Genomic DNA, 26,939 nt, shown 5'->3' with positions numbered 1-26,939 from the left:
CATTTTAAAAAAGTCACAAGTGTCCCCCCGGCGCAAATATTCTTCAACCCAAAGATTACTCCTGAGAAGAAGAGTTCTCAAAGAAGTTCTGAATTATTTAGAACACATCACGGGACCCCGCGCCCTCCTCTGCTGCTCCACTCCCCAAAAACGGGACTTCCCCTGATTCCACAAATTACGAGATGAATGGAGACCCCCCGTCGCCAAATGAGGCGAAAGTACAGGCCTCTGTAACCGATGAAAATGCGAAAATCCCACCCCCAAGTCCGGGAAGACGTTCGGGGGAAGTAAAGAAGCCCGTGACGCAGGTCAAATGTCCCAGAGTCCCCTCGGTCCCTCGTCCACCGTCCTCGGGGACCCCAAAAGTCTTCGTTCGGCTGAAGCCCTCGCCGAAGGGAGTGAAGCTCAGGAGAGAGCCCCAGCGGTACTGCGTGGTGAGCCCATCCCTTTTCCTCAACCTGAGTGACGTCGACCAGGACCCGAGCACGAACGTCGATGTCGTGGAGAAGAGGTTCGTCTTCTCCGAAGCCTTCGGTGACGACGACGACCAGATGAAGCTGTTCGACCGAGTGGTGGAGCCCCAGATGCTGGAGTACTTCAACGGAGCTGACTGCACAGTCATGACGTACGGCACACCCCAATCAGGAAAGTCTCACACCCTCGTCGGATCGCCGCGAGACCCCGGACTAATCCCAAGAACCTTAGAATACATTTTCTCCCTGGAGAAGCCCACGCGAGTCCCCAACTACAAACCCAGTGACAGCACCATCTCCTGCCTGACGCTGATCGAGAGGTTCGAAGAGCTCGACACTCGAAGGGAATTCCTCTCGCCCCAGTCCCAGGAGGAGATGGACCTGTACGCCGACAAGACCCACGTCCCCCAGAAGGGCTGCGAGCTCTGGGTGTCGTTCGCAGAGCTTCGAGACGAGGCGTACTTCGATCTGCTGTCCCCCAACTACCTCCAGGTCCACTCCCCCCTGATCCTGGAGACCGATCTGAAGGGTAAAACGTACATCAGAGGCCTCACACACCTGTCTGTGGGGTCAGCCCCAGAGGCCTGCGATGTTCTCGCCTTCGGACGGGACAGGCTCCTCCAGTGGAGTTCATCGATGAAGACGACAGCCTCGCAATCCCACAGCATCTTCACAGTCACCCTGCTGAGGTACCGAGGGTGGGACGATGCGGGGTCAGTGCAGACGAGCAGGTTCTCCTTCTGCGACTTGGCAGGCCACACGTCCCCGAAGTTGGACTCGAGCCTCTTGGCCGTCCTCAGGTGCCTGGAGTCCACCAAAGAGCGTCACCCCCCCAAGGCCACCGAGTGCTTCTGCCCCTCGAGCCTGACGAGCCTCTTCTCAGACGCTTTCACCAGGAAAACCCCCCTCTCCGTTATCCTCACGGTCGACCCCAGCCCCAAAGTCTACAAAGAAACGCACACGATCCTCCACTGGGCCTCGAGCTTCAGTGAAGTTCACACGAAAATAAGGAGGCCCTACCCCTCTTCCGAGGCTACCACGACCTTCGGAAAGATCGCTGAGACTCCCCAGAAGACCGTCGACTGGGAGGACTTGACAGCAGAGAAGCTGATGGAGCTCTCAGGGCAGTTCCAGAACGAAATAGAGGAGCTGAAGGCCCGGAACCTCGTGAGCGACGTCCAGGCTCGCCAGAGGAGCGTCAGCAGGTACGCCCTGATGATCAAGAGGATCGAGAACTCGTACAAGAGGAAGTCGGAGGCAGAGTCCCATTCTGAGAACGTTGAGGGGCTGAAGGCAATCTCCCAGAGACTTCGGTCGCAGAAGCAGCTGCTGGAGCGAGAGCTCGTCGTCTGCCAGGGGAAGTTGGCGGACGTTCCTCCGGAATTGTGTGGAGCCGATGAATCGAGGAATCCGCATGTAACTCTTCTGGACGAGATCCTCGCGGAGAGAGACGCCAGGGGCAGAAACGAGAACCTCATCAAGATGCTGAAGGAGGCGAGGGCGGAGTACTTGAGGGTGACTGGGGACACTAGGGAGAAGGAGAGGAAGATTGGGGAGATTGAGAGGAAGACTCTGGCGTTGAGGTTGGATCGGGACTGTGAGTTGACGAACCAGAAGATCGTTAATGAGGCTTTGAGGGAGAAAATGGGGGTCGTGGTTATTATGGAGGGGAGACTGCAGAGGGATAAGAAGTACTGTAGGAGGTATCTGGAAGAGATGAGTCAGAAATTTGGGGGTGTGAGGGCTCTGTCGGTGGAGGGAAGCCCTGGGGGTGCTGGAGGGAAGGAGGAATCGAGGGAGTTGGGAGAAATTGAGGCTTCTTTGGGGTTAAATACTTCTGCTGCAGACGAAGTCTCTCCTGGGACAGCTCCAGTGGATTTTCCTCTCCCTGAGGGGAAAGTGGAGTCTCAGACTGAATCAGGAGAAATTGAGGAGATGGAAAAGGAGACACAATTCGTCGGAGGTTCTTTGGATGAAAGCGTGATGAGCAGTTACTCTGAGGGTGGAGTGATGGGGGCTTCTGAGGAGAGAGGACCTTCCCATCTTGAAACTTCAGCTGTTGATGAAAGTGTTCTGGTAAAAAGTATTGAAATTCCTGCACCTGAGGGTCCTCCTTCAGACCTCGATGGTCCTCAACTTCCAACAGGTCATCTTCAGGTGAATAATAATTCCACGAGCACTTTGACGCCCTTGCAATCAGAGTTTGTGGATGAAGATCCCTCTGCTGGTGGCAGTGAAGAGCTGGGGATTGAGGCGAACGTCCTCTTGTGTTCACCTTCAGCACCTGCAGTCTCTTCAGTGAGGGAGACTTCTCCAATTGTGTCTTCAGAGCCCACGATGCAGGTGACTGAAGCAGAAGTTGTTGATTCGCTTGAGGCGGCTACTGATCACGAAGCTTCTAGTCTTGAAAACCAATTTTTGTGTGAAACTAACGATCTTCCTCTTCTGGTAGCTGCGATGACCCTCGCCGATCACGACTATGCTGCAATCCCTCCAGGGGCTCAATACATAGTGCCCCCACTTGATGACATTTTTATCAACACTTCGATCATTTCGGAATCACAGAATGATGGGGCTTCAGCAGTCGTTGAGATGAATTCCAATGGCATTAGTGTCGTTGAAGAGCAGAAGGATGACGTTGAGAATCAGGAGACTTCACCTTCGAGCTTCCAAGTCCAGTCTCCAGGAAGTCCTCTTGCACCTGGAATTTTAGGATCCTCAGAGACTCAAGTGACAGTTTCTGAATCAAAAATAATTGATTCAAACAATCCTGAAGCAGTTGTTCATGAAAATAGAACTCTTGAACCTCAACATCATGTGATTACTCCCCCGGTGTCTCCATCCACGAATCCCCCAGTCCAGAATGAAGTTCCAACTGTCCTCGAGGAAGATTCCAATGTGATGGAACCTGTGGATAACTTATCACAGTTCGTCATGAGTGAGGAAGACCAGGCGTGTTCGCCTTCGACCTGTGAAGCCCCTTCTTCACGAATAATTGATGATACAATCGTCTCTGGGGCGGTGATAAACCCCGAGTCATTGAATGGGACATCCCCGAATGCTGAAGGCATCGATGCACTGGTAAGAAAAATAATTATTCTCAAACAACTCCTATTTGCAAGTGTCAAACATTTCGTGGTAAATATGTAGTTTGAAATGAAACAGTTTTGCATTTTGAAATAAAACAATTCATATCGTATTATTTTAAAAAACAATTCATATTGTTCTCAATTCATATTGTTTTATTCCAAAAAATATTGTTACTGCAATAATTTCTTGATAATCATCATCACAAAAATATTCCATTGATTTAAGCAACTGCTGACAATTAAAAATTCTTATTCCCTTCAGCCCCAGGGCTCAACTGAGCCAGAGGAGGATTCAACGAGAAGGAGCACTCGAAAGCGTCCTGGAACCCCCGTAATCCCATCATCAGTGAAACATTCCAAGCAAAATCCCCCAACAGTAAGTCCTGACGAAACTAATACCGATGAATCTCGATTCGTCTGCAGAATGTTCTAATTAATATGGAAAATGTTATGAGAAGCCATCGAGACGAGGCACTAGGCGTCCAGCAACCCCAAACATTCCATCACTCAGAGAGTCTGTAGAGCCAGAAAAGTCAGTGGTAATTTGTAACAAGTGTGGGGGGACTATCACAGATGGACGTCGATTCCGTTCAAAGAACTGCGGAAAGTGTTCTTCAGTGAATACACCGAGACGAAGCGCTCGAAGGCGTCCTGGAACCCCGACCATTGCTACAGAGGATCATCTCGATCCTGAACTCCCGCTGGTGACCTGCGACCACTGCTTCAAGCGAATCACTGATAAATACAGATTCCACTGCAAGACGTGCAATGATGGAAACTTCGATTTGTGCAAGGCCTGCTATTCTGAGGTCAGTCATAAGCATGAAGTCAAAATGGTTCCAACTATTCCTGAGGAATATATTCAAGGACGACTTGCGATCTGACACCGAGGCACGATGAGTATTTTTTTTTTGTTAAAGCTCGATTCTATTTTTCTTACAGATAAGAGAGAGTTTTGAAAAGTTTTCTTTTTTTTTTTTTTTCAATTTAATGAGGTATTTGGTATGTCGAGGGGTTGGTCAGGACTTCTGCTGTTCACAAATTGCAAATGATTATTTTTTCTTTTTTTTTTTAAAGAAGAGGCTTGTTGAAAAAAATTATTTCATCTCTTCAAAAATTTAATGAGTTATTGATATTAAAAAAACAGAAAGTCTTAGTTTTGTCCTGTGGGATGACGAGGGGTTTTCATTTTCTTTCTTCAAAGAAGAGGAATCATTGAAAAAAAATTCATCTCCGAAAATTGAGTAAGTCATTGATATTTTAAAAACCATCGAAAATCACAGTTGTGCCAAGGAATCTATTCTTTCATTTACTTCGTGTTTTACGAATATTATTACTTAAATTTTCGATTAAGGCATTACACACAAAGTTTAGGAATTGCATCTGTCCAATTTTCTATTGCTGAGCAATGGAACGATTTTCCAGCATTCGACGAATGTTATTTTCTATGTACTAAGATACATATTTTCTCATTCAATTTTGACGACAGTTTGACAATGTTATAGTTTATATCAATATTATAGTATCGATTATTGCAGTTTTTATTTTGTGACATTAAAAGAGTGTGAACAACGACTTGAGGTTGTGTTATTTTAATCTTCCACTCGATCAATGAGAAACAACTCCAAAAAACATATCGAAACACAAAATTCGTATTTCCCGCTGGACCCCCCGCCCTCCGCTTAATTCCAAACGCATTCCAAACGCGTCACAAGCCCCTCCATTCCCCATTGCGACGCACAGCTATTAATAACGCCCAAGGAGAGAGTGTGGTTTTTCCCCAAGACACGTAATCACGAGTGCAAAGGCGCACAAAGTGGAAAAAAACAGTGATAAGTGTCTCAAAATTCGTCAGAAACTCTTCGAGAACACTCGTTTTCTCAAGTAATCTCAACGTTTTCAATAAAACTCCAAAAAGTCTCCACGTCTGCGTCATTGGAAGGTGAGTTAACCCCTCAGAATCGTTCGAGAAACATCTTGTGGCATTTGGACGAAGTCATTGTGACGAAATCATTAACATTTGCGCTATTTTTTCAACAGGAAGTCCATAAAAATTCAAGGAAACAAATACGTTATCAAAATAAGTTGGAAAAGTCAACATATCTTCAACGTATCTTCGACGTTTCCACCAGATTTTCACTGCAGGGTCGTTAAAAAAGTGAGTAAACCCTCCAAAATTATTCTAGTCACATTAAAATTTCTTTTCCCTTTGAAAAATTGTATTTCAATTGTTTTCATTGAGAAATCAACATTTCGAAAATGAAAACCTGTAGCCTGAAATTAGATTTCTGAAGGAGAACGGGATTTAGTTGGACTGTAAAACAATTTAGAGCGGAAATAGAAATGAATAAGATAAAACAAAAATTATGAACACAAATTGACTGAAATTCCCTCGAAATAATCAACATTCTCTTTATTTTTCCAACAGAAAGAGACGTTAGAATCACCGAAAAAACGCCCTCAGGACATTTTTCCACCCATTCATATGAAGAACGAAATGGGAGCGTCATATCGTCCACTAGAGCACGTCCAAAGAGTAGGAACGACAGAGCAGTTATCAGACTGGATCACTCAGGTGCGTTCGAAGCGCATAAAATACCTCCGGAATCGTCGACGCAACATTCGGGTGGAGGCAGTTCTGACTTACGCCCTCACCCAAGCTGAGCAGATACTGCGAACCAAGCAGATAGCTAAAATCACCAAGTGGCAGCAAATTAAACACAAAATGGTACAGCGAATAAAATCTAATGATGAAAATGAAAGTAGAATAGTCAGCATAAGTGACAGTAGATCTAATCCTAAGAATATTTGGACAGATGCATCGTACCCTGAGTTGAGCAGTTTGGATAGCTTTATGACGCAGCTGAGTAAGGTCAAGGTCGAGCAACGATGAAACTTGTTCATTTTATTCAACTGTGCACAATGTTAATGTTCTTTTCTTTAAGAAGACGATTTACTGGCCTTTGGGGTCTCGAGAGCGTCTTCAGGCGACTGAAGGGAGAGAGTACAGTGGGTCACGAGGCATCTGGGGATGAGGGTGACCTGACTGGGGATTTTTTACTCTCGTGATATCAGATTTCATTATTTCGGTAAATCGAGCATTTCGGTGGACAAGGAGACTGTTTTTTTGTTGAGATTAGTTTTGTTGGATATTTCTTGAGACGAGATAATTGGCATTATCAAAGAATTTTCAAGTTCCAAGGGAAAATGTCAATAGGCATTTTTGTAAGGATTCAATTTTCAACAAAAAATGATGCTTTGACATTTTTTAATGAAAGAAAACGAAAATTCTTGGAAATTCTTGTTCCTAAAAACAATTATTTCAAGAATAATTTGCGAAAAATGTCGCATCAACTAGATAATTGAGTAATGGAGACTGTTGAACCACCGAAATGCTATTTTGTTCACTGGCATTAGACGTTTTACAGGAAATTGACTGGGAGGTTTACGATCTTTATCAATTGCAGTCTCAACCGATGAGATGATGCCGAGGATATCCGTGGTTACCAGGATACTACGTGATATCACTAACACTTGGCCGGTGAAAAATCAACGCGTGGGTTATGAGTGGCAATGTATCGTTTAAGTATTTGATTCACATTGAATTCATTGATTATCTGTAAATAATTGACAAATGTATTATAGGTGAAACAGGGAGAGCATTGTAAGGTTTATTCCATGAATAAAACAAACTTTGGAGATGTTAAGTGTCTGTTGAACTGTCAATTCGATGATTAATTCGTATATAATCGTTTCAGCGTTAGACGAGGAGAATTAATCTGTGATTGATGAGGAGGAGAATGAACGGGGGAATATTTTTAGGGTTTTTCTTGATGATGACGATCATGGAACCTCAAAGTCAGGTAATTTTATGTTTATAAAATTAATCACCACTGGATTTGTATTAATTTTGTTATGAAACAGTCGAAATTGGATTATATGAGTAAATTTTTCAGTTACAAAGAATATATATTCTTGTTAATGAGAGGAACTGGGGAATATTTTTAGGGTTTTATTGACAAAGAGAATGGAAACTCAAAGTCAGGTAATTTTACGTTTATTTATAATTACAATCTTTGAAAAATTAACACTGGATTTACATTCATTTTAATATGAAACGCACCTGAAAAGAAGAAATGATAATTTAATTAGTGGAAATTGAATAATGTGAGGAGCAGATTTAGAGGGAAATATCAGGAGACATTTTCTGCAGTAAATTTTTCGGCTACAAAAAATATCATGTCTTGTTAACTGAGGATTGATAAGTCATGAGAATGAAGATTTAGAATGGGAAGTGACTCACTATCCTGTTCGAAGCATTTTCGCTTCTTTGGCTGCCTGCAACGCTTGTTTCTGCTCCTCAACAATGGCCTCCCGTTCCTTCAGGAACACAGCGTACTCGTCAGGATCTATTTCCCGAACGATTTTAATGCCACAGGTTCTAGCAATGCCCACGAGCATCTGAGTGATCTGCTGAAGAGTTAGCAGGGTCAAAGGTGGATCTTGGGATTTTATTTTTGCGATTTCGTAGAGGTGCCTCAGCGTCACTTTCCCAGCGACTTCGTTGCCTGAGCGACATCAGAAATAAAAGAAATTGAAGATTTATCCAGAAAATCTGTTGATTCAGACATTCAGAGGTAAAACTGTAAATCTAGGAATTTTTTGTCCTTCATTTTCACCAGATTCGTGATTTTATTCACCTGAATTCATGGCTCCTCGCTGGATCCCTGCTGCCTGCTTCAGGAAATACGTCGCTGGGGGCTGGTGAATAACCATGTCATACGTTCTGTCTGGATGCACCTTCACCCTCACTGGTAATGGAATTCCTTCCTTGATGTTTGCAGTTCTTTCGTTGAAGTCTTTTATGAAATTCCCTATGTTTATGTTTCTCTGCAGCAATAAAGAGTATGAATTTAATAATAATTGGCGTGATCTTTAATTGAATAATAACCTGACGACAACCTTCAATATTTCCTCTACTTATTAAAGGTGGTTTCTATTTTATTGAAAACAGAAAATAATGGACAATATCAATTTCCAAAAACGATCGGAATATTTCGGAATTATCTTCCAAACGACGAAGTTTATCGAAAAATGTCATAATACATTCTTTGTAGAGAATTTCAAGAGCTACAAAAAGTATCTTCTGACATTTTTCTCTAAACCTAATAGTTTTGAAGGTATTTCAAAAAAACAAAAAAAATTCACTCTAAGTAATTTTCGAACTCATTCAATTAAGAGTAAATAATTAGATAATTTTTTCAATCATCTTAGGAGTATGAGGTTTATAGAAAAAAATGATGAGAGATCGTTTTCAGCCCTTGACACCTCCTAATTCACATCCATGCGAATGAAAAAAACTCGTGACAATATTCAAATAAACTTTTATCATGAGAATGAATAAATGTCAGTAAATTACGAAACAATTAAAAGTGAAAAATAGAATGAAAGCGGATCTAACCTGTCCCAGTTGAGGTCCAAGAGGTGGATTAGGGGCAGCTAAACCCGCGAGGATGTTCGTCCTCAACTTCCTGCTGTGATCAACTTTCTCTGTCGACTTGAGCGCAGCCTTGAAACGTCCTACTGTCTTCGACATCTTCCCTTATTTATTTATCCTTCAATTTAACAATCCCTCGACTCATTCAAAACATCCGTCTCGCACTCGTGGGCTAGAATTAAAATACCCGTCGATAATGCAGAGATTGCGTCTGAGAAAAACGCGGAGATTTCAAAAAAATCGGGAGCCGAACGTTCTTCAGTTCTCGATATCTCCAGAACGAATGATGTGATTGGGGTCAGTCTGAGCTCATTTTTAAGATGAAAAAAAAATCTTCAAAATGAAGGAAAAATTGCCGATTTTCATTCAGCCAATCCCGAGCTATCGGCACTTGAATAAATCGGGGGCTTCAGCCGATTTGCAGAAAATTTTTTTCACTCGTCGATTTTTTTTATTTAAAAAATTTTTCTGCGGCTTCATTTGGTGAAAGAGTTGAGTATATCTGGGGTTCAAACACTGCAGTAAGTGTATTGACAGCAAACTGTTGTTTGTTGTGGTTTAGAAACGCTCGAGTCACCATAGTAACGTTTTTACGAATAATTCTAATGACGATTCGATAAAATTCTCCGACTGTTCTTTTCGCCTGGAGTTCAGTCTCGAAAATTTCTCGAATTACGTGATTGTTGAACGCTCGTAGGAAGCAGTGAAATTGTGACAGTTTCATCGATCGATAATTGACGAAATAGGAGAGGAGAAAGTTGAAGGAGTGAGAGTAGAAATTTCGGATTATGGGGAACGAAGACAGTGGCTGGGTGTTCGACTCCCTCGTGGGGTTCCTCAAAGGGCCCATCTGGTCGTCCCCACTGCTGACGTTCGTCGAGGAGAGATCAATCAGTACGTGCAATTCCAATAAACCAATTAATTAATTCCTCCAGGAATGAATCTCGTTCGATAATCCAGGCATCAGGGAATTACCAACTCTATTAATTTGGGATTATCTCGTCAATGAGCGGTCTGAGGCGAAAATGTCACAGGACATTTTTTGTGGAGAATTAAAATTCGCGCAACAAAGGTCTTATGCCGATTTCTCGTCAGACCCCTCGTTGCTGAGATAATCGAGGAATTGTAAGTGGAAAAAAAAAATTCCAGTTTTCGAGCCTGAAATGGAGGACAACAAGGAGTACTTCGAGGCTTACCAAGAATATAAGAACTTGGTGGATCTTCTGTTGGGTTCTTACATGGAGGATATGGGAATAACGCCCGAACAATTCGAGCATGCTTGCACTGTAAACAAACAGACGAAAATACCAGTGCAGTTTCAACAGGTATTCCCCATTAATTTCCATCTAAAAATTTCATCTTCATTAGAAAAGAATTTAATAACCATTAATAATTGATAATTATCCCGAACGTTGTCTCCTCATGTTCATCCAGAGCCTGTTCGAACAAATTTGGGCTGCGAACGAGTACCTGGTCTTCAAGCGAATGATGATACAAAAAAATTTGGAACTCCAGTTGCAAGCTCTCAGCATGATTGAACAGAAATTCGGACTGACTCCAGCCTCACTGACCCGTGGACCAGACGCGCATTTTCCTCAGGAGGAATTAGTGATGGACGAATTACTCAGGTGATTATTTCTCTCGTCATTCGAGCAAATCGAATAAGACGATTTCATTTTCCTCGGAAGATTAAATTTTTATTATTTTTAAATGCCGTCCATTGACCCCAATTGAAACACAATTTATTGTAGATTTTCTGGGCATTTATGTCTAAAAAAATTGGTTTTTAACGATTAAATCATGTTCCAAAAAATCCAATCATTGCAATCAATTGAATCAATTAACCGATTAAAAGTCGCTTACAAGATGATGTAAAGGGCTATTATCAGTTGTAAAAATCATAATTAAGCGCTGATTTTTAATTCCGCGCAGTAAGCAATCGCAGGAGGAAGACCCGACAGAGGAGACCGAGGAGGACCTCAAGAAGGAGCACGAGAGGTTGGCCAACAAGTACGAGAGTGAGAAGGCGGCGTTGCAGGAAGCCCTAAATATCTCGACGAATTCATTACTTTCATTTGCTGGGGGAAAAGAGCCTTCGGAGGATTGCCAAGCGACTGGGGACCCCTGGGACGGCGATTTAATACCCGAGCTGTTGAAGAGACCTTCACCTCTGCCTTCAATCTCCAATCTACGAGAGATTGATGAGGGGAGAGATGGAGGGGAAGCCCCACAAATCGTTGAAAAAAATCCTGTAATAATTCTTGATTTGGGAAAATTCAAGAAATCTTTTGCTGAAGTCATTCATTCATTCATTCATTTATTCATTCATTCATTTTTTTTATCCCACAAAATTTTTTTTTGAAAGAAATTAAATTCTCGTAATTATGATTTAATTGGAATTAATTTTGTTAAATGGTCTTGAGAGTCAAAAGGCACTTAAAAATATTTGGAGTCGAGGGATAAATGGTCTTAAGGGTCAATTGGAGAAAAAAAACAGTTTCTTCGTTTCACAGAGAATTAAATTAAAGACTTTCTCATCCATTAAATTTTCTCATCCATTCCAAACTTTCCCCAACACTCATCAATGATATTTCTAGATGCAGATGGAACCGGAGAATCAGGAAGAAATGAGGAAAAGAGAGGAGTATCTCAAGGAGAGAAGAGACCAATTGGTAGCACTGAAGAAGCAGGCGCGCTGTCAGTACTTGGAAACAGTCAAGAGACGTCCAAGTACAGCGAGAAATGTTGCTGAGGCCAGGATGAAGGGGGAGTCGAACCTTGAGAACACTCCAGCACCGGATCCATCGATTATTCAAGTGCGTAAGGCACTCGCTGCTCGACTAAAAGCCGAAGTGGTCGATCCATAACAACTTCACATCATCGATTGCCCAAGGGATTTTTACTTCATTGATGTTTAATTATTTTAATGAGGATTATTCATTGAGAAGGGGAATTGATTGGCTTGCGTAGTGAATTCGTAGGGGATGAAGAAGTTGCTATTGAATAGAATGTTGTATTTATTGTTCAATTAATTAAATTATCGTAGAGCATTTTTGTTAGAATGAATTTAAAGGTGATTGATTAGAATTTTTCCTGTTAATTGTCTCATTACCTCGATAATGAGTGGCTTTATGGCAAAATGTGATAAAATATTTTGTTTAGGGAAGCAAATTTCCTGCAAAAAAAGTCTTCTCACGTTTTTTCGTAAATTCACTCGTTCACCAGATAAATTCACGCGAATAAGAGCTCTCGCTCTACTATTTAACGACAGAATAACAGATTTCAAGTGCTAAACCGAGCGAAATAGGGGGGAAAACCGAAGTGCTCCATGACAAATGATTTTTAAAAATTATTTTATATAATTTGTGACGCAACACCGAGGTCAGACCGTGAGAAATGCAGGAATGACGTCAGTGGCGAGAAATTTACACAAAATTATCTTTATTGATACTTGCATTACTCCCAAGTTTCGAGAATGTTCGAGTCATCGAAAACATTCGAGGAAGTCATCACGTAATAGTGAAACAGATTACTCACGCCGCAATGCTTTGAGGACCAATGTGTTTTTATTTACTCTGTAGAAATCGGAATAAAGATCACTTTTTAACTCGAAAAATGTCTTGCATTCAGTGAATTCGAAAACCTGTTATTAGCAGTGGCCATTTAAATTCATCGATGCTAATGGGTTTGGAGGGCATTATCAGAAGATTTTCTTCGAAGATAGTGGAATTCTATGGAAGAAGTCTTTCGATGTTTTTTAAAATCACTTTCATTATCTCGTTACCGAGATAATTATAATCAACAAAATTTAGTGTTCATTAACTGGTGATTATCTCGTAAACGACTTATCCTAGAGGGAAACTTCATACCACATTTTTTGTAGGGAATGTCATGGTCTTCAAAAAAGTTATTATGCAATTTTTCTCTAAACCCACTGGTTTTCGAGATATTCTTGAAATAATCGGTGCGAATTTTTCGCAAAATGCTCTCGATTATATTTATTCAACACTTCGAGTGCAAATTCTTGGAAATCATGTCCTCATGAGGTTTTCTCCCGTATTCCCCAATTTGAAGGGATAATTCCGGACCTTTAGAACGAAAATATCATCTCATGATGAATTGATTAATTACTCCATGTGAAGTTGTTTAGCGTGATGGCATGAGGAAGTGGCATTTCAAATTTGATTCTTCGCTCATGGTCAAAGAGCGGAGATGGAATTTATGTATGTACACATCGAGGACGTTTTATGAAAGTGAATTTTATCACTGGAAGTATCGAAGATTATTCCTGCTTTGTAATAAATTGTTAACAGATAGGAATGTTTTTAATTAATTCACTCATTCGCCTTTTCAACGACAAATAAACGAGACTTCGCTGTTGAATCGAAGATTTCATTATCAGACGTGCATAAAATGCGAAAAGAATTGAGAAAAAAACTTCAGACGTGAGGATGTCACTTTTCTTTCTTCGTTTAAGTATTGAATAAAAAAATCAAATCCCAGGCAAAACAAAATTCTGTAGTTTGAATTACTAAAAAAGGATGATTTTCCCCGAGGAAATTTCAATCATTAATACTACTATTTTTATTGATAAAATAATTAGCGAAGGGCTGAAACAGTTCAACTCGATTTTGACAACTGTTCGGTTTTCCCTGAATATCTCGGAATCTAAGAGAGATATCAAAATGATTGTCATAACATCTTTTCTAGAGCGAACTGAGCCCTACAAAAAAGGTAATAACAAAAATTTAGCCATCTCCCTTAGTTTCGGAGATATCCCCATTCTAATGGAGCCTCCCCTAAAAAATATCAAAAAAGTGTTCGATTTCCCTAAAAAAAAATTAGTAAACTAAAAAATAATTAGGTGTTCTCATCCTCGATCCTGTCCTCCACATCGATTCCTCGATCTCCAATGAAACTACCTCCTTCCCCCCCACCCAAGCCCTCAATTTTAGACTGTCACAAGGTTGCCAAGTCTGGCAATGAGACAGCAGGCATCACAGCAGCGTTGTTTCCCCCCCGATTCCATTCTCTCTCTCCGCCACTCCACCTCCTGTTGTCTCCTCGCGCCTTCAGTGCTCCCAGCTCCCTCCGAACGCACATTGCGTTCGCAAAATAAATCCCATTCACCAATTCCTCGGGTGAAATGCGCTCATTTCCAACAGAATAAATCCCAAAAACACCAACAATCAACAGTAAAACCATCCCCAGTGCAATAACAAATAAATAAATTAACAAAACCTGTAACATGTGCCCGAAGTGTGATATCTGGAGCCACGTAAACGCTTATCTCAGATCGTACCGTATTTTTACGAATGGCTACCGTTAATTATAATAAAACGAGTTGATCAGCGAGTGCATTGATGATCCGGGGAGTAGCGAGTCATCAGGAATGAGTGGCAAACCGATGGCCCTTGCTAACCGCCAAGTCTCCTAGCACGAAAAATCGTCGTACCAGAGGATAAAAAGGAGTGAATTAAATTCGGAAGTTGAATAATTGACTGGTGGAATGATAATTGTGGGGTCATTGTCGTGTGGATCAATCACTCGTGGGGGATTTGTATTGCTCGGTGATGAGATGAGGATTTCTTGAGGGAGAGGAAAAATTAATACTGCACAGGTGTGAGAAATTCTTTGGGCTCCAGTGAATTTTGCAAATTTCGGGGCTGGGGAGGGGATAGACGCCGAGACACGTTGGGATGCCGTCGACCTGAGGAATTTAGATATTGAAGAAGGGGAAGGTTTGGGACTGGAGGGTTTTGAGGGGTCTTTTGGGGGATCGAGGGGCGACATGAGTGCCAGCAGGGGGCAGGGAACTGGGGGGAGCTGCGAGACTCTCGTCAGCAAGTGCGAGATACCCATCATCGATCTTGCACACATGGGTGAGTCGATTTGGTTCAGAAGGTCGTTGATCTTTTTTTGTGGATTTAGGGGCGAAGCGAAGCCATTAATATCTCGGAATCTGAGGGAGATGGCGATATTTTTGTCGGGACCTTTTTTGAAGGGCGAAGGGAGGGGCACAAAAAAGGTCCTGATGACAATTTCGGTATCTCTCTTGGATTCGGAGATATTGCTGAAAAACTCGGATACTGAATTTTTAGGGGGGGTTCTGGGGAATGACGTCCACGTACATTTTACATTTTTACATTTTTAATAGTCTTGTATATTTTAATATCCAGCTAGCAAAAACTTTCAAAAGATATTAAAATATTGACAAATATTCAAATCCACTTTTACTTTGACTAATTACGTTCAGTCTCTCAATCTCAACTATTTACATTGAGATCTTTGAAGCGGAAAAAAAAACAGAGGATTATTGAAGTGCTCGTAAAAATGTGGAATGAAAAGAAAAACAAAGTACAGTTAAAAGAGCTAGTAAAATAAGGAAAATCAAGTGTTCACTTTAATAAATGGGTCCGTTTTACCCAAATTCTCCTTGATACATCTTAGATTAACGTTTATCAACAGATGCTTAATCTGAAGAGTTGGATGTTATCAATATTTGCATGAAACAAACGCGATTTTTCAAGGAAAAATAAAAATCCTGGGGTAAGGAATTTTGAGACACAAAAATTGTCGTTTGGGTGAGATATTCGGGGAATGAGATGGACTGGAGAGTTATGAGTCGGGTTTTTGGAGCATGAGGGATTATTTTGGGAGTGAGTGGGTCTAGGAGAAAGTGGCGAGAGTTTTTTTAAGGATTATTATACGATCTATTCTAAATTGTATAAAAATCGTCTCTTGATAGTTTTCGAAAAATTTATTTTGAAGATAAATTCTTGACAAAAAAAAATCGTCTTTTGAATTTCACAATCTCCAAAAGAAAACGTCCTGACATTTCCATAATTTAAATTAGATTGTGAAAACAAAAATGGATTAATACTTGTTGACTGCATAATTATTTTAACAATAAATTATTTCCGGGAAAAATGTCACAAAACATTTTTTGTAGCCAATGAAATTCTCCGCAAAAAATATTTTCTGCCATTTCCCCCTGAAATCACTCAGCACGGAGATAATGCAATAGCGGCTCAAACACTTTCACCGCTTCACTCCTCAATTTCTTTGTTTTGTGGAGGGAGTGGGAGTGTTATTATTGGGAGTAGGTCAGTGTTGCTATGTGGATCCAGTTATTTTGGTTTTCCAATTTGTTAAAATACGAAATTAACGCATTGCATTTCTCTAAAATCCTCCAAACCCTCCGAAATGTTGAATTAATTTCTGTGGATTCTAATTTCCACTTCCCAGAATTGATAAAATGGTCTCTGATTTGAATCTAATGGACACCGGAAATTAGTCAACATAAGTAGGCGATTTACAACTAATTGTTATGTACACTGAGGCCTCGAACGTGATTAAAATCTCTCGATTTACGACAAAGGAGTGGAAATATCTCGTCACAATAACAAAAACCCTAATCAAGTGGCGATTTCGCTTGAACTAACAGATTTGAGAGAAAATGTCAGATGAATTTTCGTACAGAATTAAATTCCCTACGAAAATTCACCTGACATGTTTCAATGAAATGTCAATGCAATGTCAAATGGTCAAACCCCAGTGGACTTTAAAATCCCAATGATTGAAACGAGTCCACTCCACTGACACAGGAAATGATTCAGCAGATATGGGTCCATTGGATCTAATTACTCCCCATGAAGACTCAATTGGACCACTGAAAATTCTGATATTAATCCAATCAATTTCCCCTCAATCTCAATTGCTCCTCCATCGATTCCCCCAGCATTTCATCAATTTCTTCATGGGTTAAAATTGATTGACATGTTGAATTGATATGAAGGATGATTTGCGACTGTTTTGGGCATTAGTTCGGGCTATTCCCTTCGCTATTCCCTTTAATTCACCATTCAGAGACAAAAAGAAAAGCGTATAGTTCCCAAAATGTTCTAATTGCTCTTGACTTTTGTTCTTAGGGACCGAAAGATGTCCTCAGAAGGGAGTAGTAAAGCAAGTGGCTGCAAAATTGGTGAAGGCCCTATCTGAAAAAGGACTTGCACTGCTCGTGAATCATGGAATACCAGACTGCAAGGTACAATTAGCTCAGTAATTACGTAATTGCAAAAGGAATGGTTTTGCAAACTGAATGGCTTCAGCATTTCAACGCAGTTCTATTCATTCTTCATTCCTCTACCTAAATAACTGATAACCATGCTATTCCGTGACTAATGTTCCCATTCATTTAGCAATTGCATGAAAAATAAGCACAGATAACAGAATTTTCCATTGTTCAGGGAATTCTTTTGCGCCATTTCGTGGAGGGAGTATTCAATGCCAGATTATCCTGATTAACACTATTTCATGATTAGTCGGGGCTAATTGATGATTTCATACCTGTGGAATTACCAGAGGTGTTGGGTATTACGCATCAGATTTATTCAACAAAGGGGGAAATTAATTGTTAAATTATTTTCTGAGAAGTCATCTAGTATTGATATGCTGTTAATCGACGTAAACTCATTAAATTTGACGAATTGCGCATTGATTATTGTTCAAGATGAAGGCTGTGTACAGATCTTTGGACAGATTTTGTGAATTACCAAAGGAGTCGCGTGAGAAGTATGAGTTTATATCGCCCTGCAGTCACGGATATAAAAAACCAGAAACTGATCAGTGAGTAATGCACATCTGGACTCTGACTTTTAGCATAATCTCTCTTTACTGTGATCCCCAAGACATTTTCAAGTTGCAATAAACCTCCACAAGCGTGAATTTTCATTATTCCCCGAAGACATTCAGCAGACAAAGACATTCATAAAAAATTTATTGAGAAACATCTTTTGATATTTTTTCGCAGGAAATTACATTCTCCACAAAAAAAGCCTTGATATTTCCCCTCAACCCGATATTTACCGTGATAATAACCAATTCATTCTGATAAAAAACATCTCATGTTTTTCCTCCAGAAATTTATGTCTCCTTTCCTCATAACTTCCTGCTTGATGAATCATTAAAAATCTTATCTCACAAAATATCAATCCGCACATGCAGATACAGCGTGACTGAAAAAGAGGCGAGACACGAATACATCATCAGTGGTGGTGACAATAACGTTATGCCAGACGACGATGTCCCCGATTTTCGATCGGCCGTTGACGAGCTCGCCAGGGACATGAAACAGCTCTCGACAATGTTACTCACCGTATGTCATCAAATTAGATAAAAAAAAAAAGAAAAGAAAAAAGAACAGAAACAGAACAGAAACAATTTTTTTTTTAAATCGAATGCACAGGCTCTCGCATTTGGCTTGGAGCAGCCTGGAGACTTTTTCCTGAGTAAACACTCGCATATTTTGGAGGATGGAAATGATTCCACCATGAGAATCATTTATTATCCACCCTCGGCTGTATCGGAGTCAGGGACAATGCGTTATGGACCTAGATGTGACTGTGGAACTTTCACACTGATTGCTCAGGTAATTCGAAAATTATTTTTCCTCGGCATTTTTTTATTGCTTGAGGATATCCAAGTATATTTTACAGTTTGCACAGGATTATTATTTTTTTAAGTTTTCGTTGTCTATAAAATTGTGAATATGAATAATTTTTCTTTGGAAAATTAATCGTTTATAAATGCTTTATAGAGAATGCTCGTAATTTTCAAAATTTTCAATTTGCGAATTATTTTATTAATTCTCTAAAATAAACTTTCTAATTTTTTCAGATTTTTAAAATGTTTTCTAACGATTGGATATCGACATTCAATTTCAGACCTGCAAAGTTTAAATAATGAAATTATTTACTTAGACTACTTGGATATCCTTAATATGAAAACTGCACGAAAAATATTGGAGCGACATTCTTGTAATTTTGAAGATTATAATATAAGACTCTCGATTATAAAACTTTCCCCATCATAAAACAATTCCCATCACAAATTGTTCATTCTTCATTTCATCAGGATGAATTAATCACACAAAAAATGAGTAAATAAATAAATTAACGAATGACTAAACTAATTAACCCCATCTCTCTCTCAGGATTGCGAGGGTGGCCTCGAGATTCAGTCTCCCAACGGCGAGAGATGGGGCAGAGTGGGTCACTTACCCGGCGCAATTTTCGTGACCACTGGAGACAGCCTAGCCAGTTGGACGAAGCAGCAGTTACCCTCCCTGAAGCATCGCGTAGTGGTGCCAGAGCATTGTGGCCGTGGTCGTCACTCCATAGGGTTCTTCGTTCACCCCGACGATAACGTTATCATCGAGCCATGCGACACGCAGATATCAATTCCATCCCAAGAACCAGCCATTTGTCGTTTGGTGAAGAAAAAACGAGGTGTTCTCACAGCATATCATCACCTCCAGCGTCGCTTTCGTGAAACTTATGCCTCTTGAAGTTTTATCCAAGTATTACGGGGCACAATGGGTGGCCTTATGAGTGGCCATTTTCTTATGGTAATAGTAAAGAGATTTTTTTTTTCCAAGTAAAGGGAGAAAAATTCACTCGAGTGAATTGTTTTTGTGATCACTGAAGAAGAGAAGTATGACTAATTCCCAGGAGCGTGGGGATTTATTGATTGATTTTTAGTTATTTCGGGGGGAGGAACTTATGCATCTGATGGTAGATCTTGGTCAATTGTAATAAAAGGGTTATAATTGATTTTAAATTGATAATTAAGGGAGGGAGAACGTGGAAAAGGCGTGGGAAGTTTTTCGGGGATAATTCTTGAATTATTGAACAAAGATAATTGAGTTATTAACGAAAAATTTGTTGAATCTATTTCAAAGAAAATTTTTCTGCTAATCGCGTAATTATCTCGTTGATAATTAACGAATTACTCCCCACGAAATCTTTCGACTTAATAAAAACGAGTTGACAATAATTATCATTAATGAGTGATTGAATTTTGATAGAGCGAAATGTCCTCGGTCTATTTTCTTAATAAGACGTGACTTACATGTACGAAACGACATGAGCCCTCAGTGGAATAATAAATCAATTTGTACTTAACTTAAAACTGAAAATATTTCCTTGATTTTTCCTGTAATTTTTTGCATAACAGGCAGTGAGGGAATTGTTATTAAAAACCTGGGTCCCAGTGAGTGACAGAAGGTACTTCATAATGCTTGAAGCAGACTATTGTGTCTCCTGGTTGGACAGTGACTGCTGGATCCTCAAACCTCAGGCCACACTCGACCCCTGACTTCACTGTGTCGACTTCGGTTTTGAGGTGCCTCATTGATGCTAATTTACCTGGGAAAATGATCATGTCTGAGCTCAAATTGAAAATTCCTCACGATCGATCAATGCATCGATTACTTAATGGATTTATCAATCAATCTTTCGAAACAATGACGTTGGAATGTGATTTAAAAATGATTTACCTTCGTAAATATTTTCATTTTGACGTATAATTCTGTACATTCCATTCTTCGTGAGCATTCCATCAGTGCAACGACAGCCAGCGACATTGACCGGTTTTCTCTTCTCGTTTATCTCGAATTGTTGAAGAACATTGGCTTTCCCTGAAGAAGGGAAAGAGAATTAATTTTTGCATAAAAAATTTCGATGGCTAATGAGTGATTAAGAATACCGAGTGTCTCCTCCTTTATCTGAGGCGGTAGTTTCTTCTCAATTTCCTTCTTGACATCATCAATGAGTTTGTATATAATTTTATGCGGACGAACTGAGACCCCCATTTTCCCGGCAAACTCCTGAATTTTCCTGGGTGTATTCACGTTGAAAGTGTAAATAAGCGCTGTAAAATGACGATAGTCAACAAGACGTCACTTGAAAAACATGAAACACTACTTGAAACTGTTGTAAAAACAAAATTCGCCAATTACCATCGAATGCTTCTGCGAGTTCCACATCACTCTCGGCCACAGCACCGATTCCATAATGAATGACATCGAGATGGCATCGTTTATTGTCTGAATAAGCCTCGAAGACATCGAGAATGGCTTCAGCAGAGCCGAGAACATCTGATTTTATTATCACATTGACCCTGGGAATTCCATCGTCATCATCTGTCTCCTTCTTCCTGGGGCCTTTTGTTTTGTTTCTCCTGCCTGAGGCCCTTCGTGCCGCCAATTCTTCCTTGTAAACCTGAAGATGACAATTTTTCATGAGAATTGTAATCTAAAAAACTATTTTCTCATTCATTTAGGAGAATGAAGAAATTCCTTCATGAGGTTCTGAAATATTTTTGTTAATTTTTACTTGATCATGCGCCTCTCGCCGTTTCTCCACAATCTCGAGGGCATCCAGTGCCTTAGCCTTCGCCTGCTGCGCCTGTCGATGTTTGAGAACAACATGCGCTCGGTGTTCATCCTCGACTTCTAGGATTTCATCCCCAGCGAATGGCAGTTCCCTCCAGCCGATTATTTGAACTGCTTCGGAGAGTTTGGCCTCTGGTACTGGGGTTCCAGCATGATCGAACATCGCTCGTACCTTCGCCCATGCAACTCCACTCACTGAAATTAATTCAAATATGTTTATTCATGAACTATAAAAAAATGTGCCAGCAATAAAAAATGTAATGGAGAACCCCAATTGCATTAGTTACGAATAATCACCTAAAACAGCTCCTTTCCTGAGTGTTCCTCGTTGGATCAGGACAGTGGCAAGCTTTCCCCTCCCCACCTGAGTGGAAACCTCGAGAACCACACCCTCGACCAGGCCCTTGGGGTCCCCCTTCAGATCCATGACCTCAGCCAGTGCTGCAATAGTCTCAATCAACTCCTTGAGATTAGTCCCTTTGAGGGCAGAAATATTGACAGAAGGAATTTCTCCCCCCTGTGACTCCAACTGAATCCCCTGCTCAGCCAACATCTTCTCGGTTCTTTCCTGCATTAATATTAGAAATGAATAACTCATTTTTTCCCAAAAATTTTGGTGAGATAAAACGAATCCTTTTTTTTTTAAGTGTCCATTTTATTTGATTCTTCAGACTTCAAAGATAATATTGGAGGGCATCAATATTTTCTTGTAACTAACGGCGTAAAAATTTCAAGAGAATTTATTTTGAATTATTATCATTAAATTGAATAAATCTCAAAATAACTTAATCAACACAAATGTGCCAAAATACGTCAAAATACCCCCAAATAAATAAACCAACAAAACGTTACCTACAATATCTGCCTCTGGCTTATCGATCTTATTAACAGCAACGATAATGGGCACAGCAGCTTCCCTGGCCATCCTGATGCTCTGAACAGTCTGCTCCATGACCCCATCGTCAGCAGCGACCACCAGCACAACGATATCAGTGACATTGGCCCCCCTGGCCCTCATGGAGCTGAAGGCAGCATGTCCAGGGGTGTCCAGGAAGGTGATTCTCTCCCCAGAGTCCAAATTCACGTTGAAGGCCCCGATGTGCTGGGTGATGCCCCCGAACTCCGAGTCCACCACTGACGTGTGTCTCAGGGTGTCCAGCAGAGTCGTCTTGCCATGGTCCACGTGCCCCATCACAGTCACCACTGGGTGTCGTTTAACCAGCTGCGAGGGATCAGCTGGGGGACGTCTCACTGCGTCGTTCACCTTCTCGTCTTTGACCTCTTCACTCCTAGGGGCTGGCACGAGCTTGTACCTCAACCCCAGGCGCCTCACAGCCTCGAAGATCACTTGGTGGTCCTCGATCACTGTGGAGGCAGTGTAGCGACTGCTCTCTGCGTAAGAGATTGCTGTCAAGACGTCCTTAATCGAACGATTGGAGACTGTAGAGAGGTCCTGGACTGTCATTCTCTTCCACACCTCCAGCACTGGAGACTTCACCATGGGCTTCTGGTTGTAGACATAATCACTGATGGCTTCCTGGAATATTTTGCAATCATCACCTATTTTTTCTGAATACATGAATAAGTCGCAATTCATTCATTTATTCGTGTACTCAATAATAAGGTGATTAAGTTCATCTGGTGCTTGATCAGATCTGAATATAAATATGTAAATAATTGTCTCTGCATTAATTTAATAAATTCATTTATTTTTTAAATTAATTAATACATTAAATAAATTAATTAAATGAATGCATTTAATTATTATGTTATTTTCTTTGAAAATGAAGGAAATAAAAATATTGAGAAAATTCGAGTGATTTTCTTTGGGTTTTCTCACCTTTTCTAATCGAGCTTTTGACTTTTTTCTGCGAATTGGAGTTGTGTGATAACACTGGCAGTTCATCACTGCATTCAAACCTAATAGTTTCCATTGGAGTTGATGGGAATTGATACTAATGACTGTGTTTATCAAAGGCGATGAGAATCTGAAATAAAAAGTAATCAACGGATTTATCGAGGAATTTTTATTTATAAAAATCTGGATTGGTGTCAAATGGGGAATAGTATTCTACATCGTCTCTTTTTGTTAATAAATATCAGTTAAAAAGTTGGATTTGGATATAACAATACTCAGAAAGAGGTTATGATCAACCGAATGAAAATTGATTGATTCCCCATTGGCGATATCAATTCCATTGATTTTCAAATTGTTAATGAATTGGTAGCAGTCGTAAGGTGCAAGGAAATAACACTGACAGGTGATAATTAATTAATAAACGAGTAATTACCGTTTGGCCACTGTACACGTCCGGCCTAATAGCGCGGCCATGATGAAACACAAGTGGAATTTTTCGCGCGACATTTAAAAAAGGAAATTCTGCGCTTTCCTCGTTCATCGCACTTTGAAGTCTTTATTGAACAGTCTCAACAATGCTGCGATCGTTTTTCTTAGTTTTAACACAAAATATGAAAGTATGAAACGTAAAATTATAATGTTTAACGATTTTTGGAACTCGTTGCACCAGCGACGAAGAACTCTCTAATATCTAATTAGTTTTTCAGAGTTGTCATCATTTTAACTTAATAATACTCAAGTATTTTAACCCTCAAGTAATTAAATATGGGTTTTGTGGCTCATAATGAATTTTCTTTTGCTTTGGAATTTTATGTCAAGAAATTTCCTAGAAATTTGTTGATCACCTTTTTAAAAAAAATAAAATAATAGCTCCAGAGTCTGGAAACCTATCCTCCAGCCCACTTCTACCAGAAAAATGAAAAAAACTAAAATGCCCTTGGCAAAACCCAAACAAAAAACTATAACTTAAAGAAAATAGAGGAGATCCTGGAGTCGACGATCAGGAGGTGCGTGGATGTTCTGAGCAACCAGGAACACGAGTTTGTGGGCGTACTGGAGAGGTGCAGGGCCTCTGACAGTATTGCTGCAGTTGAAGTAGACATGCGTCAACTTGTAGGTGAGGATCTGAATCCTCTCGAGGGACAGGCGAACAGAGTCAAAGATGATGTTGTAGTAAGTGGGCATGACAGTGTCGTCCTTGAAGTGTTGAGACACCAGGAAGAAGTCCTTCCTGAGGGGCTGGGTGATGATGTCCTCGACGACAGTCCCCAGGGGTGGGTTATCGACGCCATGGAAGAGTCTCGTATTGGAGTGGGTCGAAACGAGGATGTAGGCGAGGCTCACTGGGGCATCTCCGTATATCCTTTGAAGGGCATTGTGGACACGTGACACCTCGTGGTCCGTTATGTTGACGATCTGGCCGGTTGGCACTGAGTCCCGATACAGGAGGATTCGAGAGGGAAGGGAGCCACCGTTCACTTCACGAAACTTTTCCAGAGCCTTTGAGAGACTCGAGATTATGTTGAATGTCAACTGGTCGTTCCTCTCGTGGGACGATACTGCTGAGAAGTAGCGGGTGAGGCCTTTATCAAGAGTGGCCACTACAGCAGCTGGAGACATTAATTAATTTTTTCGTTGATTAATAATTGATGATGGAGAAATTTCAAATTTGGTCTTTGTTTTTCGGGATTATCTCGCCAGGGAGTGGTTTTAAGAAGAAATGCCACTGAACATTTTCTGCGGGAAATTAAATTTTCGACAAAAAATGTTCAGTGACATTTTGACGTAAACCGGCTCATTACCGAGATAATTAATAATTAATGAACAAAATAATACCAAAACTCCTATTAGATTCCTCACTGTCACGACCAATGCTGACTCCAATGACCATAAGTCCACTCAGAGGAATGTGAATGCTCCAGGGCACTCCCCCAATCTTGCAGCTGAGTTGAATGGCAACCTTCGTTGCTATTCCCTCGAGATCCTCCGAAGTGAAGCACTTATCAGTGATGACTTGGCAGGGGACTGCATTCTCCAAGTAGCACTTCTTCATGACTCGAGTGAAGATCTCAGGTCGACGGCCCTGAACAACAATCATCAGCAGTTGTGGATCTAGATCCGTTATCGATTTCTCAAGGTGTGAAGAGTAGCACTCGGGGGTGGACTCCTCCAGCTCCACATAACAAGGCTCTGAGAGGTGGAAGTTTCGAGTGGATTTCATCATTTTTTCAACGAAACTCTGCAGAGAAAATCATTGTCTAAATTAAATTAATTCGATTTGACATTTTCGTTAATAAATATTTGACATTTTCGTTCAGTGATTAAGAGAGCAAATAAATTCATAAAAAGAATAAGCAAGAACTAATGAGAAATAAATAACGATTTTTTCTCAATTCAACTCACTCTGGCTTCGAAGGCATAAGCCTCTGGTGTGACGACGACCCAATTCTCCAGTTTCACAGTCTGAAAAAGGTTCTTCTCCTTGAATGCGAGAGCCCACTCCCCCTCGCAGCCGACGTCCACCAGGCACTCGTCCCCAAAGATCAACTTCTCACGAGGGAGAATTTTCCCAGCCACGTCAAGCAGCTGCGAATCCAACTTCATATTCGAATTCTGCAGTTCCTCCTGAAGACTTGGATTGCTCATCAGACGATGATTGAACGCCATGAGCTTCTTCACTCGACTCTCAGGCCCCACAACCGTATGAGCTGACAGCAAGTCCTTGACAATAGCATCGTTTTTCAACGTTGCAGTCAATCCTGCAACAGCACACAGCTCAGGAACCAGATAAATCTTCTCCGCAGGCTCTCGACGATTTCTCGGTCTGTAGTTAGTCACCAGCAGGGGCTGCGAGCTGTGATAAATGTTGATCCCATGATGAATCTTGTAAAACTCTTTGTAAGTTATATCCAACTCGCCGTCTGCAGTCTTGATGTTGGAAAGTGGAGACATGGAGAAGTCAACGCCATCGATTCGATGAATCTTGTTCTCGTACTCTGCCCAGACCTGGAGGCCAATCACTTCGGCACTGAATGCTGCCTGATAATCAGGCCCAGACATCTCCATTATCTGTTGAAGATGTTTTTCATCTCAATTAATTTTTCTTCCAAATAGAAATTATAGGATCATCTTAATAAATTTCTCTTCGAAAATGGAAATTATAATGGAGGATTGAAATTATAATTTTTGTTTTTGACGTGGAAACGTCTATGTTTTGGTTTCGCTGTGGAGCATTTTGTGCATCGTACAGTATTCAGTGGCGCCATCTGTTGGCGTATAAGAGAACTAAGTCAGGGACCTACTTTAACAACTGATCGCGGGATCTACTTTACCGACTGAGCGAGGGGTCTACTTTACCGGCTTCCGTTAAAGCGTGAGATCGGGATTGAATGACGTTTATAGTACGTTTCACGTGGTGATGAATGGCGCAGAGATACATGTAATACAAGTACTTTGTATACGTAATTTGAATGTGGAATTACTTCATTATGTATCATATTTCTCCTATCATCGACCTAACGTCGTTCTTGAGCTGAGCTCAATGAACTCAGCTTAAAACATTAATTCATATTGCTATTATAATTTGGCGAGTCGCTACGTAACATAGACGTATCCACGTAAAAAATAACGATTGTATCAGGGATACAACCGCCCAGGGATTTTTTCGCGATTATCTCGGAAACTATGAGAGATAGAGCCTTAAAACCTATTCCATTCGATTCCTGAGGAAATTTGGGTTCCGTATAGTTAGATGGACGGCGCAGAATTGCGTTTTTCCACTTCCTAC

The 26,939-nt window shown here is 40.8% G+C and overlaps 7 protein-coding genes across 9 annotated transcripts in view; 4 read left to right on the top strand and 3 right to left on the bottom strand.

Moving 5' to 3' along the window:
- Positions 1 to 182: 182 nt before the first annotated feature.
- LOC107036880 lies at positions 183 to 5,107 on the top strand. Its single transcript, XM_015255109.1, has 3 exons — positions 183 to 3,554; positions 3,825 to 3,938; positions 4,021 to 5,107. The coding sequence occupies exons 1-3, from the start codon at positions 183 to 185 to the stop codon at positions 4,444 to 4,446; spliced, it is 3,912 nt and encodes a 1,303-aa protein (XP_015110595.1). The 3' UTR covers positions 4,447 to 5,107.
- LOC107036879 lies at positions 4,459 to 8,485 on the top strand. Its single transcript, XM_015255108.2, has 5 exons — positions 4,459 to 4,462; positions 5,363 to 5,504; positions 5,603 to 5,720; positions 5,991 to 6,290; positions 6,379 to 8,485. Exons 1-5 carry the CDS (start codon positions 4,459 to 4,461, stop codon positions 6,397 to 6,399), a joined length of 585 nt encoding a protein of 194 aa, XP_015110594.2. The 3' UTR covers positions 6,400 to 8,485.
- Positions 7,604 to 19,188, bottom strand: LOC107036967 (39S ribosomal protein L11, mitochondrial). Of its 2 annotated transcripts, XM_015255258.2 has the most exons (5): positions 19,121 to 19,188; positions 9,024 to 9,231; positions 8,263 to 8,452; positions 7,866 to 8,130; positions 7,604 to 7,685 (listed from the first exon to the last, which is right to left on the bottom strand). In XM_015255258.2, coding segments are annotated over exons 2-5 (591 nt in total). In that variant the 5' UTR covers positions 9,159 to 9,231; positions 19,121 to 19,188; the 3' UTR covers positions 7,604 to 7,684. The 2 variants fall into 2 exon arrangements, with proteins under 2 accessions (XP_015110744.1, XP_015110743.1); XM_015255257.2 differs by having other exon boundaries at positions 7,604 to 8,130.
- LOC107036965 (cilia- and flagella-associated protein 36) lies at positions 9,666 to 12,640 on the top strand. 2 transcript variants are annotated; one of them, XM_015255254.1, is made up of 5 exons: positions 9,666 to 9,953; positions 10,209 to 10,384; positions 10,494 to 10,687; positions 10,992 to 11,310; positions 11,657 to 12,640. In XM_015255254.1, the coding sequence occupies exons 1-5, from the start codon at positions 9,848 to 9,850 to the stop codon at positions 11,924 to 11,926; spliced, it is 1,065 nt and encodes a 354-aa protein (XP_015110740.1). In that variant the 5' UTR covers positions 9,666 to 9,847; the 3' UTR covers positions 11,927 to 12,640. The 2 variants fall into 2 exon arrangements, with proteins under 2 accessions (XP_015110740.1, XP_015110741.1); XM_015255255.1 differs by having other exon boundaries at positions 9,875 to 9,953; positions 10,229 to 10,384.
- LOC107036966 (2-oxoglutarate-dependent dioxygenase htyE) lies at positions 14,092 to 20,030 on the top strand. The gene is made up of 6 exons (XM_015255256.2): positions 14,092 to 14,941; positions 16,991 to 17,106; positions 17,572 to 17,687; positions 18,066 to 18,216; positions 18,307 to 18,489; positions 19,054 to 20,030. The coding sequence occupies exons 1-6, from the start codon at positions 14,851 to 14,853 to the stop codon at positions 19,405 to 19,407; spliced, it is 1,011 nt and encodes a 336-aa protein (XP_015110742.1). The 5' UTR covers positions 14,092 to 14,850; the 3' UTR covers positions 19,408 to 20,030.
- Positions 19,812 to 23,673, bottom strand: LOC107036964 (translation initiation factor IF-2, mitochondrial). Its single transcript, XM_015255253.2, has 9 exons — positions 23,586 to 23,673; positions 23,135 to 23,282; positions 22,151 to 22,831; positions 21,592 to 21,862; positions 21,236 to 21,489; positions 20,860 to 21,121; positions 20,607 to 20,771; positions 20,398 to 20,538; positions 19,812 to 20,266 (listed from the first exon to the last, which is right to left on the bottom strand). The coding sequence occupies exons 1-9, from the start codon at positions 23,657 to 23,659 to the stop codon at positions 20,094 to 20,096; spliced, it is 2,169 nt and encodes a 722-aa protein (XP_015110739.1). The 5' UTR covers positions 23,660 to 23,673; the 3' UTR covers positions 19,812 to 20,093.
- Positions 23,674 to 23,686: 13 nt separating this feature from the next.
- LOC107036963 (piwi-like protein Siwi) overlaps positions 23,687 to 26,939 on the bottom strand; it is an 11,860-nt gene continuing 8,607 nt past the window's right edge. Inside the window, exons 4-6 of the mRNA XM_015255252.1 lie at positions 25,556 to 26,221; positions 24,989 to 25,391; positions 23,687 to 24,762 (exon numbers count right to left, since the gene is read on the bottom strand). Coding sequence (XP_015110738.1) covers positions 24,119 to 24,762; positions 24,989 to 25,391; positions 25,556 to 26,221 — 1,713 coding nt within the window. The 3' untranslated portion in view covers positions 23,687 to 24,118. The remainder of the gene's footprint in view (positions 24,763 to 24,988; positions 25,392 to 25,555; positions 26,222 to 26,939) is intronic.

The sequence above is a fragment of the Diachasma alloeum genome, unplaced genomic scaffold, assembly GCF_001412515.2.
Source record: "Diachasma alloeum isolate Michigan unplaced genomic scaffold, Dall2.0 Dall_scaffold_00212, whole genome shotgun sequence".
Taxonomy (NCBI): domain Eukaryota; kingdom Metazoa; phylum Arthropoda; class Insecta; order Hymenoptera; family Braconidae; genus Diachasma; species Diachasma alloeum.
This window is presented reverse-complemented; position numbering and strand designations above follow the sequence as displayed.

Coding starts and splice junctions, on each gene's coding strand:
- LOC107036879 (XM_015255108.2), top strand. Junction 5,505..5,602: donor CACGTCTGCGTCATTGGAAG/GTGAGTTAACCC, acceptor TTTTTTCAACAG/GAAGTCCATAAAAATTCAAG. Junction 5,721..5,990: donor ACTGCAGGGTCGTTAAAAAA/GTGAGTAAACCC, acceptor TTTTTCCAACAG/AAAGAGACGTTAGAATCACC.
- LOC107036964 (XM_015255253.2), bottom strand. CDS start 23,659: ATGTCGCGCGAAAAATTCCACTTGTGTTTCATCATGGCCGCGCTATTA. Junction 21,490..21,591: donor CAGGAAAGGAGCTGTTTTAG/GTGATTATTCGT, acceptor AATTAATTTCAG/TGAGTGGAGTTGCATGGGCG. Junction 20,267..20,397: donor AAATGAAAATATTTACGAAG/GTAAATCATTTT, acceptor TCATTTTCCCAG/GTAAATTAGCATCAATGAGG.
- LOC107036966 (XM_015255256.2), top strand. CDS start 14,851: ATGAGTGCCAGCAGGGGGCAGGGAACTGGGGGGAGCTGCGAGACTCTC. Junction 14,942..16,990: donor CATCGATCTTGCACACATGG/GTGAGTCGATTT, acceptor TTTTGTTCTTAG/GGACCGAAAGATGTCCTCAG. Junction 17,107..17,571: donor ATGGAATACCAGACTGCAAG/GTACAATTAGCT, acceptor TTATTGTTCAAG/ATGAAGGCTGTGTACAGATC.
- LOC107036965 (XM_015255254.1), top strand. CDS start 9,848: ATGGGGAACGAAGACAGTGGCTGGGTGTTCGACTCCCTCGTGGGGTTC. Junction 10,688..10,991: donor GTGATGGACGAATTACTCAG/GTGATTATTTCT, acceptor AATTCCGCGCAG/TAAGCAATCGCAGGAGGAAG. Junction 11,311..11,656: donor AAATCGTTGAAAAAAATCCT/GTAATAATTCTT, acceptor TGATATTTCTAG/ATGCAGATGGAACCGGAGAA.
- LOC107036967 (XM_015255257.2), bottom strand. CDS start 9,158: ATGTCGAAGACAGTAGGACGTTTCAAGGCTGCGCTCAAGTCGACAGAG. Junction 8,453..9,023: donor TTGGACCTCAACTGGGACAG/GTTAGATCCGCT, acceptor TTATTGCTGCAG/AGAAACATAAACATAGGGAA. Junction 8,131..8,262: donor GCGAGGAGCCATGAATTCAG/GTGAATAAAATC, acceptor GATGTCGCTCAG/GCAACGAAGTCGCTGGGAAA.
- LOC107036880 (XM_015255109.1), top strand. CDS start 183: ATGAATGGAGACCCCCCGTCGCCAAATGAGGCGAAAGTACAGGCCTCT. Junction 3,555..3,824: donor CTGAAGGCATCGATGCACTG/GTAAGAAAAATA, acceptor TATTCCCTTCAG/CCCCAGGGCTCAACTGAGCC. Junction 3,939..4,020: donor CCAAGCAAAATCCCCCAACA/GTAAGTCCTGAC, acceptor TGTTATGAGAAG/CCATCGAGACGAGGCACTAG.